Source organism: Lycorma delicatula, chromosome 3 (genome assembly GCF_047948215.1).
Source record: "Lycorma delicatula isolate Av1 chromosome 3, ASM4794821v1, whole genome shotgun sequence".
Lineage (NCBI taxonomy): Eukaryota > Metazoa > Arthropoda > Insecta > Hemiptera > Fulgoridae > Lycorma > Lycorma delicatula.
In genome coordinates this window covers 219,296,003-219,308,941 of record NC_134457.1, presented here as the reverse complement: position 1 = coordinate 219,308,941, position 12,939 = coordinate 219,296,003, and the positions used below count along the sequence as shown (strand labels likewise).

General features: G+C 34.2%; 1 protein-coding gene across 12 annotated transcripts in view; it reads right to left on the bottom strand.

The window, feature by feature from the left end:
* The window catches only part of LOC142322429 (glutamate receptor ionotropic, kainate 2-like), a 722,458-nt gene that overhangs the window by 89,031 nt on the left and 620,488 nt on the right, over positions 1–12,939 (bottom strand). For all 12 annotated transcript variants that reach the window (XM_075361507.1, XM_075361506.1, XM_075361508.1 and 9 more), the window contains one exon: positions 7,355–7,459. In XM_075361507.1, the coding sequence (XP_075217622.1) occupies positions 7,355–7,459 (105 nt within the window). The remainder of the gene's footprint in view (positions 1–7,354; positions 7,460–12,939) is intronic.

Sequence of the window (12,939 nt, the reverse complement as noted above, 5' to 3'; positions counted from 1 at the left end):
AGGAAGAAATTTATAAAACGGTGGGTTGATATTTAAACAGAAAAGTAGTAGTCAAACAATAGTTTGAAAAGAATGTAGAATGAATTCCCTCCTATAGTTTACAATATTCTCCTTCCGAAAACTGAATAAGTCAAAAAACCAGCAAGGTTAAGCCTTTTTGTCACAACAAATGATATGTACTCACTATGTTACAATAAATACTTAACCGCACGGTTTTTTTTTGGCTTATAACAGACCTGATCAAAGAAAAATATTTTCAAAAGAAAAATTAATTACATTTAAAAAAATTAATAATATTTCATCAGCAAAGTAATCATGTTACCGTTAAAAATGCAAAATTAAAAAAAATATATATGGAAGATTTTACTTCTTTGTAGTTGATTTTATTTTTATAATTTGTCTTTTATGAAAAATACCATAAAAACAATTTTTGTCTACGAAAAGCGTGGAAAGGTTTCAATTGAAACAATGTTGGAAAAAATCTTTTGCTAGTGTCAGTAAAAATCATTCGCCAATTTTTGAGCGCTCGGAAATAAAGATAGATAAAAAAGATAATCCATAAAGAATCCATCCATAAAAATCGGGTGGGGCTGTGTCAGGGCGCACGGCCGTTGGTTTAACGTGAAACGTTACAGACCTTGGATGAAATTTCTCCGTGTTACACACCGACCAAATTATGAGTAGAATTAAACGGGAGAACCACCATCAAATTGTTTTTGAACAAAACTGAAAGTCTTCAATGGAAAATATTAGTTCCTTCATTTGGTCAAATCTACAGATAAATTGGTCGGTCTGTATGTCACCAAGTCTGTATGTCAAGTGAATCGGATTGAAATAAAAACGAGACATGGACTGCGTACTAAATTTAATTTTAACATAAAACAAATACTAAATGGTATATGATATTTATTTCGACTGATATTCGACGACAATTTTGTTCAACATCGGTTGTGATATGAAAAGTAAGACATAACGCATAATACTCAGCGGTAGAGGTGCTCGCGCCGTCGGCGTCGTTCACTGAGCGCGCCGTACTAGCTATGCGCCGCTCCCGAAATAGTCTCGCTCGCTCGGCACCGGACATCGGGTACCTTGTGCGTGGCCCATAACCTTTCATTTCTAATCATATGCGTAATTTATATTTCCAGCTGGCTTTTGCGCGGGCTGAAGCTGACATATTGAATTTTTATACTTTTTTACATATGTTTACTTTAATTTTTTACACATAGATATTTTTCGAAATCACTTATTATTACTTAAATCGATCTATCTCGACAAACTCCAAACACAAACATACAAATCACCGCGCTATCACGTCTAAGTCGTGAGCTATACTGAATGGAAATGAGCGAGAGCGCCAGTTTTGGCAATTCTGCGCTGTGCTCCCTCTCCGCCAAACAGCTCATCAGTGACGCGAACTCAGTCGTATCGGCGTGCTGACCGTGTAAGTTATAAAATGACACCGCATTTACGTCTCTGAAACTAATAGTTTAGGAGTTATTAAGGTAGACCTTTTCGTTACGCTACAAATTTCTGTTCTGGTACCGGTATTTTTTAAAGACGTTTCACGTCAAAAATAATTGAAAGAAAGTTTTAAATTTTAAGCTAGAAAACACTAGTGACTATACATTATTCTTAAATAAATAACTGTATTTATTTAATTTCAATTATTTCTGAATCTAAAGCTTTCCCTCATGGGTCAAGGAAACGTATTAACTTAAAGGCCTCCTTTGACAACTACTTTTTTATGTAGTCAGAACTACTTTTTATTTTTACAAGCGATACTTTTATTTTTCTAATCGGTAAAAATTAGGTGTAAAATCTTAGCCGATCGGCTGGAAAATTTAACTAAACCGAAATTAAAATATATTTTTACTGTAGGAAATATGTACACTGGCCGATGAATGACGTAAGGAACAAAAATTAAACTCCATGCTTTGGAAATTTTTACTTTCGACGGCGATGTAAAATTCATATTAAAAAATTACGGCTAACAAATATTATCAAAAGTAATGTCGACTGAACGAATAAGCAAGTTAGAATGTTATTTAATTTTGAGCTGACGTTTATCATTTTATTTTAGATGTAGTTACATTCAAGGTTGCTACAATTTGTAACTATCATGACCGGCCACTTTATGTTATTTCACCTATGTTTATTAAGCGCTATAATATAACGGTTGTAGGCGACCAGACATAAGACAAGGCAATGAAAACTAAAACAAAAGGCATATTTATTACCCAAATCGTACCAGATTAATCAGAAAAAGTTGCCTTCTTCATGGAAAATATTTACTGTTATCTTTTAGTATATCAAGACCTTCGAAATGAAGAGGATTTTTAGCATTACATGCAGTATCTTCAGTTTGTTGATAGGAACTGACTATTTAATAAAGATCATTATTCTCAGAGAAAAGATTGTAACCGGTGGAATTTATACCTTAGATGCTTTAAATACATTATAAATTACGAGAGAAGTAGTATTAAGCAACAAATTAACGCTTTCCTTCAGTAGAAAACAATAAATTATACATTCTGCCCTTAGTAGGTGATTAAAATAACATTTAAGTTTTAATACGGTTTCAGTTTATAAAGTTTTCTACGCAGTAATTAAAAAAATCACTCGTTTCTCTAAAGTCAAATCCAGTAGGGAGAAGAATGTAATGAGCCAAAATACAGCAGACATACGTTACTTTTTATGTAGCTGACTAGTTTGAATGACTAAAGTACAACTCGGGGAAGAGTACCGCTTGCTTTATTCGTAATCGATAACCAGCAATCCGCTGATTGACATTATGAACTCCCTAGACGTATTACAAAATAAATGTTTTGTCAACTTTTACACCGGTTATTTTTATTTAATCCAATACATCGAGTACGTAAAAATAAATAAATCAGTTGGACGTATAAAATCATACTGAAAAATTTAGTATGATTTTTTCAAATAATCATAATAATTACCTTTTTCAAGAAATAAAGAGTACTTTTTTGTTAAATAAATTTTTTAAAAGTCTAATAACATATTTTGCTTATTTCTCCCTACAGATCACACAGCCTGGACAATGTCCCTTGCTGCTGTATCTTTCTATTATCGGGCGGGTTTTATGGGTTATTTAGTGGCGGTTATAAATTTTAAGTTTTATTTTTGGACAGATTTAGTAGTTTGTGTTCCTACCCGTACGGGCCAACGTGAAATTTATTTACTGGGTCTGACCGTAGGAGACTAAACTTTTGAGCCTCGTACTCCCGGCGTGATTCCCCTTCAGTCCGTCCGCTAAAAGTCCTTTAAGTACTAGCACCTTATGGGCTAGCAGGAATACGCCTACGGGGGCACTAGTTATTTGGAGGGAGTAATAGGCCCCTTTCTCTGGAGGAAGTCGCATGTGCTAACTGAATTAAATTGTGGTCGCTTTGTGAGACGGTGTGGGATGTTTTATAGGTTTTTATAGTTTTGACAAAATTTAATTGTGAAAACGGTAAATTTCGCGGCCGGAATTTTCACGCGGTTTCCATTTGTAGGTTACGCGATGTAGAGGCTCCTAAGCCTGGTTTGTCATTTTTCGACCCCCGTACCGCCTCTTCACGGTGATTCGTCTAATACGGCATGAGGCCGTTTTCTTATACCCTGTGGAGTACGATACTCTCGGCAGATGTCCCGGAGATGTCCGTGTTCGGACACGGCTGCTCTCCCGAACAGTCTGCGCGCCTGCGCTATCCCTACCTCGGATACGGTTTGTAGTCCCGTATTGTGGTGAAGAGTGGCATTTCTGACGAATCACGGTGCTCCAAATATCGTCCGCAACGCTATGTTTTGGACGGCTTCTAATTTATTTTGAAGCGTGGAGTTCAACAAAGCACCCCGTGCCAGGTAAGCTTATGTTGGAATCGGCAGGACGTATAGCCGAAAAATGAGCAATTTGGTCGCCAGTGGATATGGGCTGGCACTGTTCAGTACTAGATATAATGAGGATCTGACGGCTTTTGCTCTTTGGGTCACATATTTAACATGTTCTCCTGAGGTAAGCCGTTTATCCAGGACTGCTCCCAGGTACTTGACTGTTTTCCCCAAAGGGATTTTCCCTCTCCTGATATTTTACACGTATGAATTTTGACTTGCATCTTCTATGAAATCCCTGATGATGGAATAATAACTCCGAAAGTAATAGAACATGTATATATTGAAATTTGTTGGTAAATGGAAACTTTATACAGAATGTTGAATTTTTATCAGCTAAATAAATCTAAGGAAAAAAAAAACACTAATAAACGTTAAATATAGAGTGGCAACCTTCATGCAAAAAAGTAGTATCTTTATGTAAATTTAGGGATTAGAAAGAAATTCCTTACAAAATATTTATTGAGTATATATTAGCGAATCACATAAAATCGGAAAACAAGAAATTCCAAGAGTCTTCTGAGTTGTTAATTTACAGGAAAAAGTTAATAAATTATATGTGTTTTGAAGTTGAAAATAGAGACGAATCGGCGAAAAAAGAATGCTGTACAAAATAGTTACAAAAAAAAAAGATTGCCTCAGTGTGTCATATATGAGCAAGGAGAATTGTTATGAAAGATGCAAAAAGTAACACCGTGTAGTGAGAAATAGAGATTAAAATAAATTTAGCTAATATGAAGAATGTAACAAATATGTCGAAATGAAAAGATATCATATATCAAAAAGGAATAGAGAGATTTGCGTAAAATCACACAAATAATTGTTGTTGGAAAAACAAATTTATTTGTTTTGAAAATGCTCTGTCTGCGCCCAGGTTTGTTGGTGGTACTGTTAATAATGAGCGATATACTTTCTCTAAATATTTGCCTGGAAGTCCTTTATCTTATAACAACTCGGTCTCACGTCTGACGGTTTTGAGTAAATCTATTTTTTTTTTATTACTTTTCTATTATCATTTGTGGCAATTATTTTATTTATAATTAAACGTAATTTCTTCTCGAGAGACAATTCTTTTTCGATATTAACTTCATCATCTTCAACGAATTCCTCTGGATGGATTTGCGTTTGCTTTTCATAAATGTTTTTGCGAAAATTTACGACGAACTTAATTAAATTTGACCTTGTTAACCTGTTTTCTTTCTTTTTGTTTTTTTATTTTTTGAAGTCGTTTTAATTATGTAAACACCTTAAAATATTTTCTAGTTTATTATGCCATTCCTCCAAGCGAATTTTCAATGTACTATATTATTTCTCAGATAGTGACGCGTCCCGATCTTTAAGTGATTGCAACATAAAATTTATTGTTGCATTCGCTTTTAATAATTGGAATCCTTTCGACATAATGCCTCCATAGCCAGATTTATTGGAAGCAGAGCTACTGCAGTTTTAGCTATTAAATCGAATTCAATATCGGAAAAATTAATTTGTAAATTTAAGTCAATTAATGCTTTCTGAATTGGATTTTTTAATTTCAAAAATCGTTCCATCATTGAGAGCAAACTATTTCAGTGCTTTAGAATCTAACATTAGCAAAAGTTCTTTTTTCATTTCAGTAACTATATACTTTTGTAAAACGGCATTTTTAGTAGGGAAACGTTTAAATATCTTAACGACTTTTCGAATTTTCTTAATTATCGGAAACAATCCTTGGTAAGTTAATATTTCGTTCTCTTTACTACTACTACCTTCTTCATATCCAATTTAAAAACAAAATTAAAAAGCTAAATTAAATTAAAAAAAAAGTTAAAAAAAAGAAGATGAAGTCTGATTCGAATGTATGTGAATACCCCTTGTAAGATCCAAATATTTCATTAATTAAAATTTCATTTGGCTATAACTCTGGAACCTTTTTTTTTCTTTTCTGTTTAGCCTTAGGGAATCATCGTTCAGGTATTACTTCACGGGATGAATGAGGATGGTATGCATGAGTGTAAATGAAGTGTAGTCTTGTACAGTCTCAGTTCGACCATTCCTGAGATGTACGGTTAATTGAAACCCAACCACCAAAGAACACCGGTATTCACGATTTAGTATTCAAATCCGTATAAAAGTAACTGTCTTTACTAAGACTTGAACGTTGGAACTCTCGAATTCCAAATCTGCTGATTTGGGAAGACGCGTTCACCACTAGACCGACCCGGTTGGTAATTATAACTCTGGAACCAATGAAAATAAGTACCACTTATGATCTATCGTTGAAAAGCTCTCCATGAGGGTTTATTATTGCAGTTAAGAAAAAGTCAAAAATTCAATTTGTTTTAGATTTTGGACTTTTTGCTTCAGTCGATTACAATCAAAAGGGAAGGTGCACAACTAGATGTTACAACAGTCGTACAATCCAAAATTCCAACATCCTACGGTTAATTGATTTTAAGCGAGATACATACGTACGTACAGAGGTCATGCCGAAACTAGTCAAAGTGGATTCAGGGATGATCAAAATGAATAGTTCCGTTGAAATCTAAAAACCGAAATTTTTCGCAATCACAATACTTTGTTTAGTTTGAACAAGGAAGTAAAAAGGAACTCACCAATTTACAAAATATCTAAGTGTTTAAACATTTAAAACACTACGCACAATTTCACTACGACAACGTTAAATGTGAGGTCAGGTTTCATACACGCTTCATACTCGACTTTGACATTACGCAGACAAAGAGAGGAGATCGGAACGGAAGTGAGACAGTAACATGATTAATGTTGGTATTGCCACTTCGATGAAAAACAAAACGTATTTCAAATAACAGTAGATGCCCAATAAGTTAAATTAAACCCTTTAATAAAAAAAAAAGTATTTGTTACTTATAGCTTACCAAAAATAGCTTAACAAATAGCGGTATTTAAAATATTACTTATAACGTGTTTACTATACTACGGTACAATTTATTAATCATCAATTCAAATTATAAAAGATAAACAAAATGCTACTCATTAAATTTAAAAAAATATTGAATAAAATATTAAGATTTCATTTATTGCAATAATGTTTCTTTAAACAGTCGTATATAATAAAGGTATAATTTAATTATAAATATGCGATAAAAGTGATAGTTTTTTTGGACCTTCAAAAGATTATCTTTTTCTGTAATATAAAAAAAAAACCCCGATGCTATTTCCTCGTCTGGTTAAACAGCACACTTTATCAAATAATAACATCTATAAGTAATACTACTTCTGCAAAAATAATTTAAATAAATTCAGGTACACAAATAATAACTGAAAGTCGAAACTAATGAAATATTTTATTGTTATAATTGTGTTTTATTCTCTGATGCGGAGAATTTAAAAAAAAGAAAAAGAATACGAATTAAAGATATCCAGGAAAAACCAGATCTCTCTCAGCAGTAGAAATTTTATGAAAGAAACGTTAATCTGTTGATTAATTAAAAATTATATTTACCTTAAAAAGAATGCTTATTCCAAGATTCATGAAGGGCTTTGTAAAGTCAATAACACTTTCTCTTGCATAATTTATAGTCATAGAACCCACTGCTAGATCTGCTTTCTGAAAACTCAAAAAAACAAATTAATTAAACAAATATTGTCTTGACGATAAGTAAGGTAGGATAAAATTAAAAATTCTATAAATATAAATTGTTCATAATTTACTTACTACTAAACATAATACTGTTTATTAAAAACATTATTTATTTTTAATTTAATCATAAATATATTTTTATTTATTTATTTATTTTTCATAAAAAAAAAGGTTTTTGCGTAGCCTACTTAATATTTTAACATCAATAAAAAAGGGTTTACTGCAAGATGTGTACTTATAATTAGATTTAAGAATAGATATAAAGAAACAAAAATAAAAATGATTGGTCAAGTTAGAGGTATATTTAGAGTGATCAATCATCGTTTATCTTATATTAGAATATTAAAATAATATGTTCGTCAAATAATATTTTAACAAAATTAAGAATTAATCAAATGATAGTCGAAGTAAATGAAATAATCTAGAAATAAATGCGCAATTCGATTGTTAAACAATCATCATTAATGTATATAATATTTATTTAAAACAATATAAAAACAATATATATATATATATGTAAATATACATGTAACATTTGCATAGCTGTAAGAAAGTGTTCCTGCGGGTGTAAAACAAAAAAAAATTCTAAATTAAATTAATAATAACGAAGTGTTATTGTTTTTCCTACTTGTGCAAGTCATAGGAATTTGCACTTTTTAAAGATTTTTATACATTATTTTATTTTATAAATGTAGGTGAACTTGTTTTACTGATTCATAAGTTTTTTTTATTTACTTTTTAATTTACATTAAATTTTTACTAGTAATTTTGTAACTATTAAATTAATATATAGGCTTTTATGAAGGTCGTTTACGTTTCTTCGATTAAAGAAACAAAGGAGGGCCTAAAAAAAATCAAAATGAGAAGAATTGTACCAAAAGCATACGCTGGTATCTCTGTTATCAAATAAAAATAGATTATTAATAATTATTTTAATGTAGATAATTATCAATCGTTCAACTATGGAAAGTCCTCTTGAAACAAGTTATTTTGAAGAATATCATTGGGTGATATTTATTTTATTTTTACAAGAAAAAACAATCTACACCCGGCTGCTATAAGCAGTACGGTTAAAATTTCTTAACTCGTAAACATTTATACAAGATTTTTCTCTTTTCTCCTCCCCCGGGCTGGATCCTGCAGTTAGGTATTACACAGCCCAGGTGAGTGTCCTTTACTTCAACGGGCCTCCACGTCTCGGCCCGCCGGTCGGATCTCACTTTGTACCGCCTCAAACCCCAGAATAAGAACCATCAAGTTCGGCTATGGCGTTCCTGGGTCCTCACTCCGGGAGCCGGGACTCGGTCTTTATGCCAATGACTCTAACGGGGACACCCCGGGTGGAGCATCCCCGCCGGGACTCGGTATTTTTACAAGGGGATTGAATTGTTCAAAAATCACCGAAAAAGTTTTATTTATAACAATGGAACAATGGCGGAAGAAACCGATTGAGATTTCAAATCCAGCTCTGAAAATCTTGCATTGACGAATTCATTGAAGGAGACAAAAGAATTACAGTTCATTGGAATGAACTGATGAAAATTATAATGAAAGCGTTTATACAGCTCATTCAATTCTTTTTAACCAAGTGAACTACAGTAAAACATGAACAATATGGTTTCGAAGATAGCTTATCAATAAACACAATGAAACCATTCTTCATGGAGGATGAAACCCGAACAACGTTATTTGATTGAAAGAGAACAGTTTTAGAAGAGATTAGGCTAATTATGATGAGATTAGGCTAATTATTGCGAGCCGGAATTCAAGAGGAAAAACAACACATCCGAGGTGGAGTCTTCCTCGTAGATTATTTAGCGCAGGTGGAGGACGCCCCACTAGAAATAGACCAAGTCACTGAGGCGGAAGTTTCCGCTGCAATCAAAGCCACAAGCCCCGACAAGGCTCCGGATGTTGACGGGATCGGTGCCCGCTCATTCCGGAATGTTCCACCCGCTCTTATAGCGACCATAACCACAATATTCAAGTCAATTTTGTACGTTGAATATTTTCCGAATTGGATTCGGAAAAGTTGGATATTTTCCTACCCAACCTGGGAAAAGTCTGCTCTTTCCCCAGAATTACAGGCTGATCTACTTATTACCAGTGTTGTTAAAGCTATTCGAAAGGATTTTCCTGGAGAGACTTAGGCGACATTTGGGGAAAGGAGTACGGCCTGAGCAATTTAGGATCAGGGAGGGCCACTCGACGACCCTCCAACTGGTTAAACTAATCGACAGTCTTGTCAGAAGCCTAAATGTAAAAGCGGTAACTGCAACCGTTTTTATAGATGTGGCTAAAGCCTTTGACAAAGTTTGGCGTAGCGGCTTGCTGTATAATTTCGCACATACGACGATTCCCTGTCGCTATGTCAGATTGATACGGTCTTATTTACTAGACCGACAATTTTTTGTACGCGTAGGGGGAACAATCTCCTCCACCAGAGATATAGCCGCTGGAGTCCCCCAAGGAGCGGTGCTTTCGCTGTTCTTGTACACGGCCTACGTCAACGATATGCCGCTGTCGGAAGGAGTCAATACAGCTCTATACGCAGACGACACGGCATACTATTATGAATCCAGAAGTGTAGATTACGCGATCGGGAGACTCCAAAGGCAATTGGATCTAGTAGAGCCGTGGCTCCATATGTGGAGAATCAAGGTCAACGGTGAAAAATCGATGGCAGTGATATTCACATACAAGACACGTGCTCCAGACAGGCAGCTGGAAATCTCAGGAGAGAAAACCTCCTTTGGGAAAACAGTCAAGTACATGGGAGTAGTCCTGGATAAACGGCTTACCTCAGGAGAACATGTTAAATATGTGACCCAAAGGGCAAAGGCCGTCAGGGCCTCACTATACCCAGTACTGAACAGTGCCAGCCCAATATCCACTGGCGACCAAACTGCTCATTTTTCGGCTATACATCCTGCCGATTTTAACATATGCTTACCCGGCACGGGGAGCTTCGTTGAACTCCACGCTTCAAAATAAATTAGAAGCCGACCAAAACATAGCGTTGCGGACGATATTTGAAGCAACGTGGTTTGTCAGAAACGCCACTCTTCGCCACGACGCGGGACTACAAACCGTATCCGAGGAGGGATGGCGCAGGCATGCAGACTGTTTGGGAGAGCGGCCGTGTCCGGACACGGACATCTCCGGGACATCTGCCGAGAGTATCGTACTCCACAGGGTATAAGAAAACGGCCTCATGCCGTATTAGACGAATCACCGTGAAGAGGCGGTACGAGAGTCAAAAAATGACAAACCAGGCTTGCCTCTATATCGCGTAACTTATTAATGGAAACCGCGCGAAATTTCTGGCAGCGAAAGTAACCGTTTTCGCAATTAAATTTTGTTAAAATTATAAAAAGCTAGACAACACCCCACACCGTATCACGAAGAGATCACAATTTCATTCAGTCTGCATATGCGACTCCCTCCGGATAACGGGGCGCATTCTTCCCTCCAAATAATTAGGCTTCGGTAGGGGTATTTCTGCTAGCCCGTAGGTGCTGGTACCGAAACGACTTCAGCTAATGGACTGAAGGGGAATCACGCCGGGATTACTAGGCTCAAAAGCTTAGTCTCAAACGGTCAGAACTAGTAAATAAATTTCACGCTAGTCCATACGGATAGGAACGCAAATTACCAAATTTGTCCATAAATAAAACTTAAAATTTATAACCGCCATTAAATAATCCATGAAAACCACCCGATAATAGAAAGATACAGTAACAAGGGACATTGTCCAGGCTCTGTGATCTGTAGGGAGAAAGATTGAAACTTCCACCATTCTTGCTTTCCGTTCCGTTTCAAGAGGAAAAAAGGAGGCAAGACATCATAGCCTTCAGTTCGGAATAATTGAAGACCAAACTATCTGTCAGTAAAATTATTACAACGATCTTTGGGATGGTAAAAATTCAATTTTTTGTGATATTTTTCAAGCATATTGTAAAATTAATACTGCAGAAAATAAATTGGTTTGGAATATTAAAAAAAACACGTGGGATTTACAGAAAGAAAAAATGCTTCCTCTTTGATATTCTCTCTTATATTCACCCCGCAAATTCCCAAACCGATACTTAAATCCACAAAAAATATTGGTATACTGGTACCTAGGTTCTGCTATATCAATCTTACCGTAAAAATCACGTTCTATCAGTTCCCTGTATGTTAAAGCGTAATGGCTCATAGCAGCGAAGAATTAAAAGCAAAATTACAAAACTGGTTCAACAGCAAGGGAAAGAATTCTTTGTTGCTAGCATAAAAATTATTAGAAGAGCAGAAAAGAAGTTCAACTGGGAATTATGTGAATAAAATGATTTATTAAAATAATATAAATATGTAAGTTGCTATTTGTTAAATAAATCACATTAATTCAATAATCGATTGACTTCTAATTTATTGAACGACCTTCGTATCAATGAAATAGATACTTGGTCGTGATATAAACATAAGCACTGTAGCTATCTTAACAGATACTTTGGTTTTTCTGTAAATTGTTTTCTTTTTTTTTTTTAATTTTATAGAATGTACTATCAAAGAATGACCACTTCCTTTTTTTTGCTTATATACGCGTATTTTATTAATTGATGATAAATCTGTTACATACATGAATTTAGTCGTATAACTGCAATAAAGTTAATAGTTGTAATAAAAAAAAAACATTTATAAACACAGTTCATAATAAGAAAATCATGTTACGTAAATATGACGGCTTAAAAGTTTTTATAAAATAAGACAAAAATATAATTAATTAGTAGAAAAAACAAATACATGCAAAGTACTCGTAATTAAACGTAAAACTACAAACCTGTTTATAGAAAAGTAAAATTAAATAATCTGTACTTTAAAAAGAAGCATCTCAATTAAACTGTAATATCGTTCATATTTAAAATAATTATAAAATATTCTTAAGCATGCTAATTAAACACACTAATAAAAGCGAAAAATGTTAAAAGTATTACTACTACTACTACTACTACTACTACTACTACTGTTCATTACTTTACTAAACTAATATATATATTCATTAATCAACATATTACAATTAAAAGTAGGATAATTATTACATTAAAAAAAAAAATACCTTTTATGAATTTTTCACATCATTTTCACTGAAGGCTACGCCTTGTGCATTTAGCCATGCCACTCATCACCGCATTTCTCTTCAAGTCATTATATGAACCAAGGCCCATCTCTTCTTTAACATTATTGATGATGGTTTCTCTCGGTCTACTTCTAGGATTTTTATCCAAAACCTTGCCCTCAAATATATTCGTTAAGAACTGATCATGTCGTACTACATGTCCTATTAATTTCGCTCTTCTTCTTCTTCGTATAACATTTAGCAAGGACCTCCTCTTAGTCACTTCTGCTAACATTTGATCATTTCTTTTCCTATCCATTCAGCTTGTTCTTGTTATTATCCTCCAAATTCA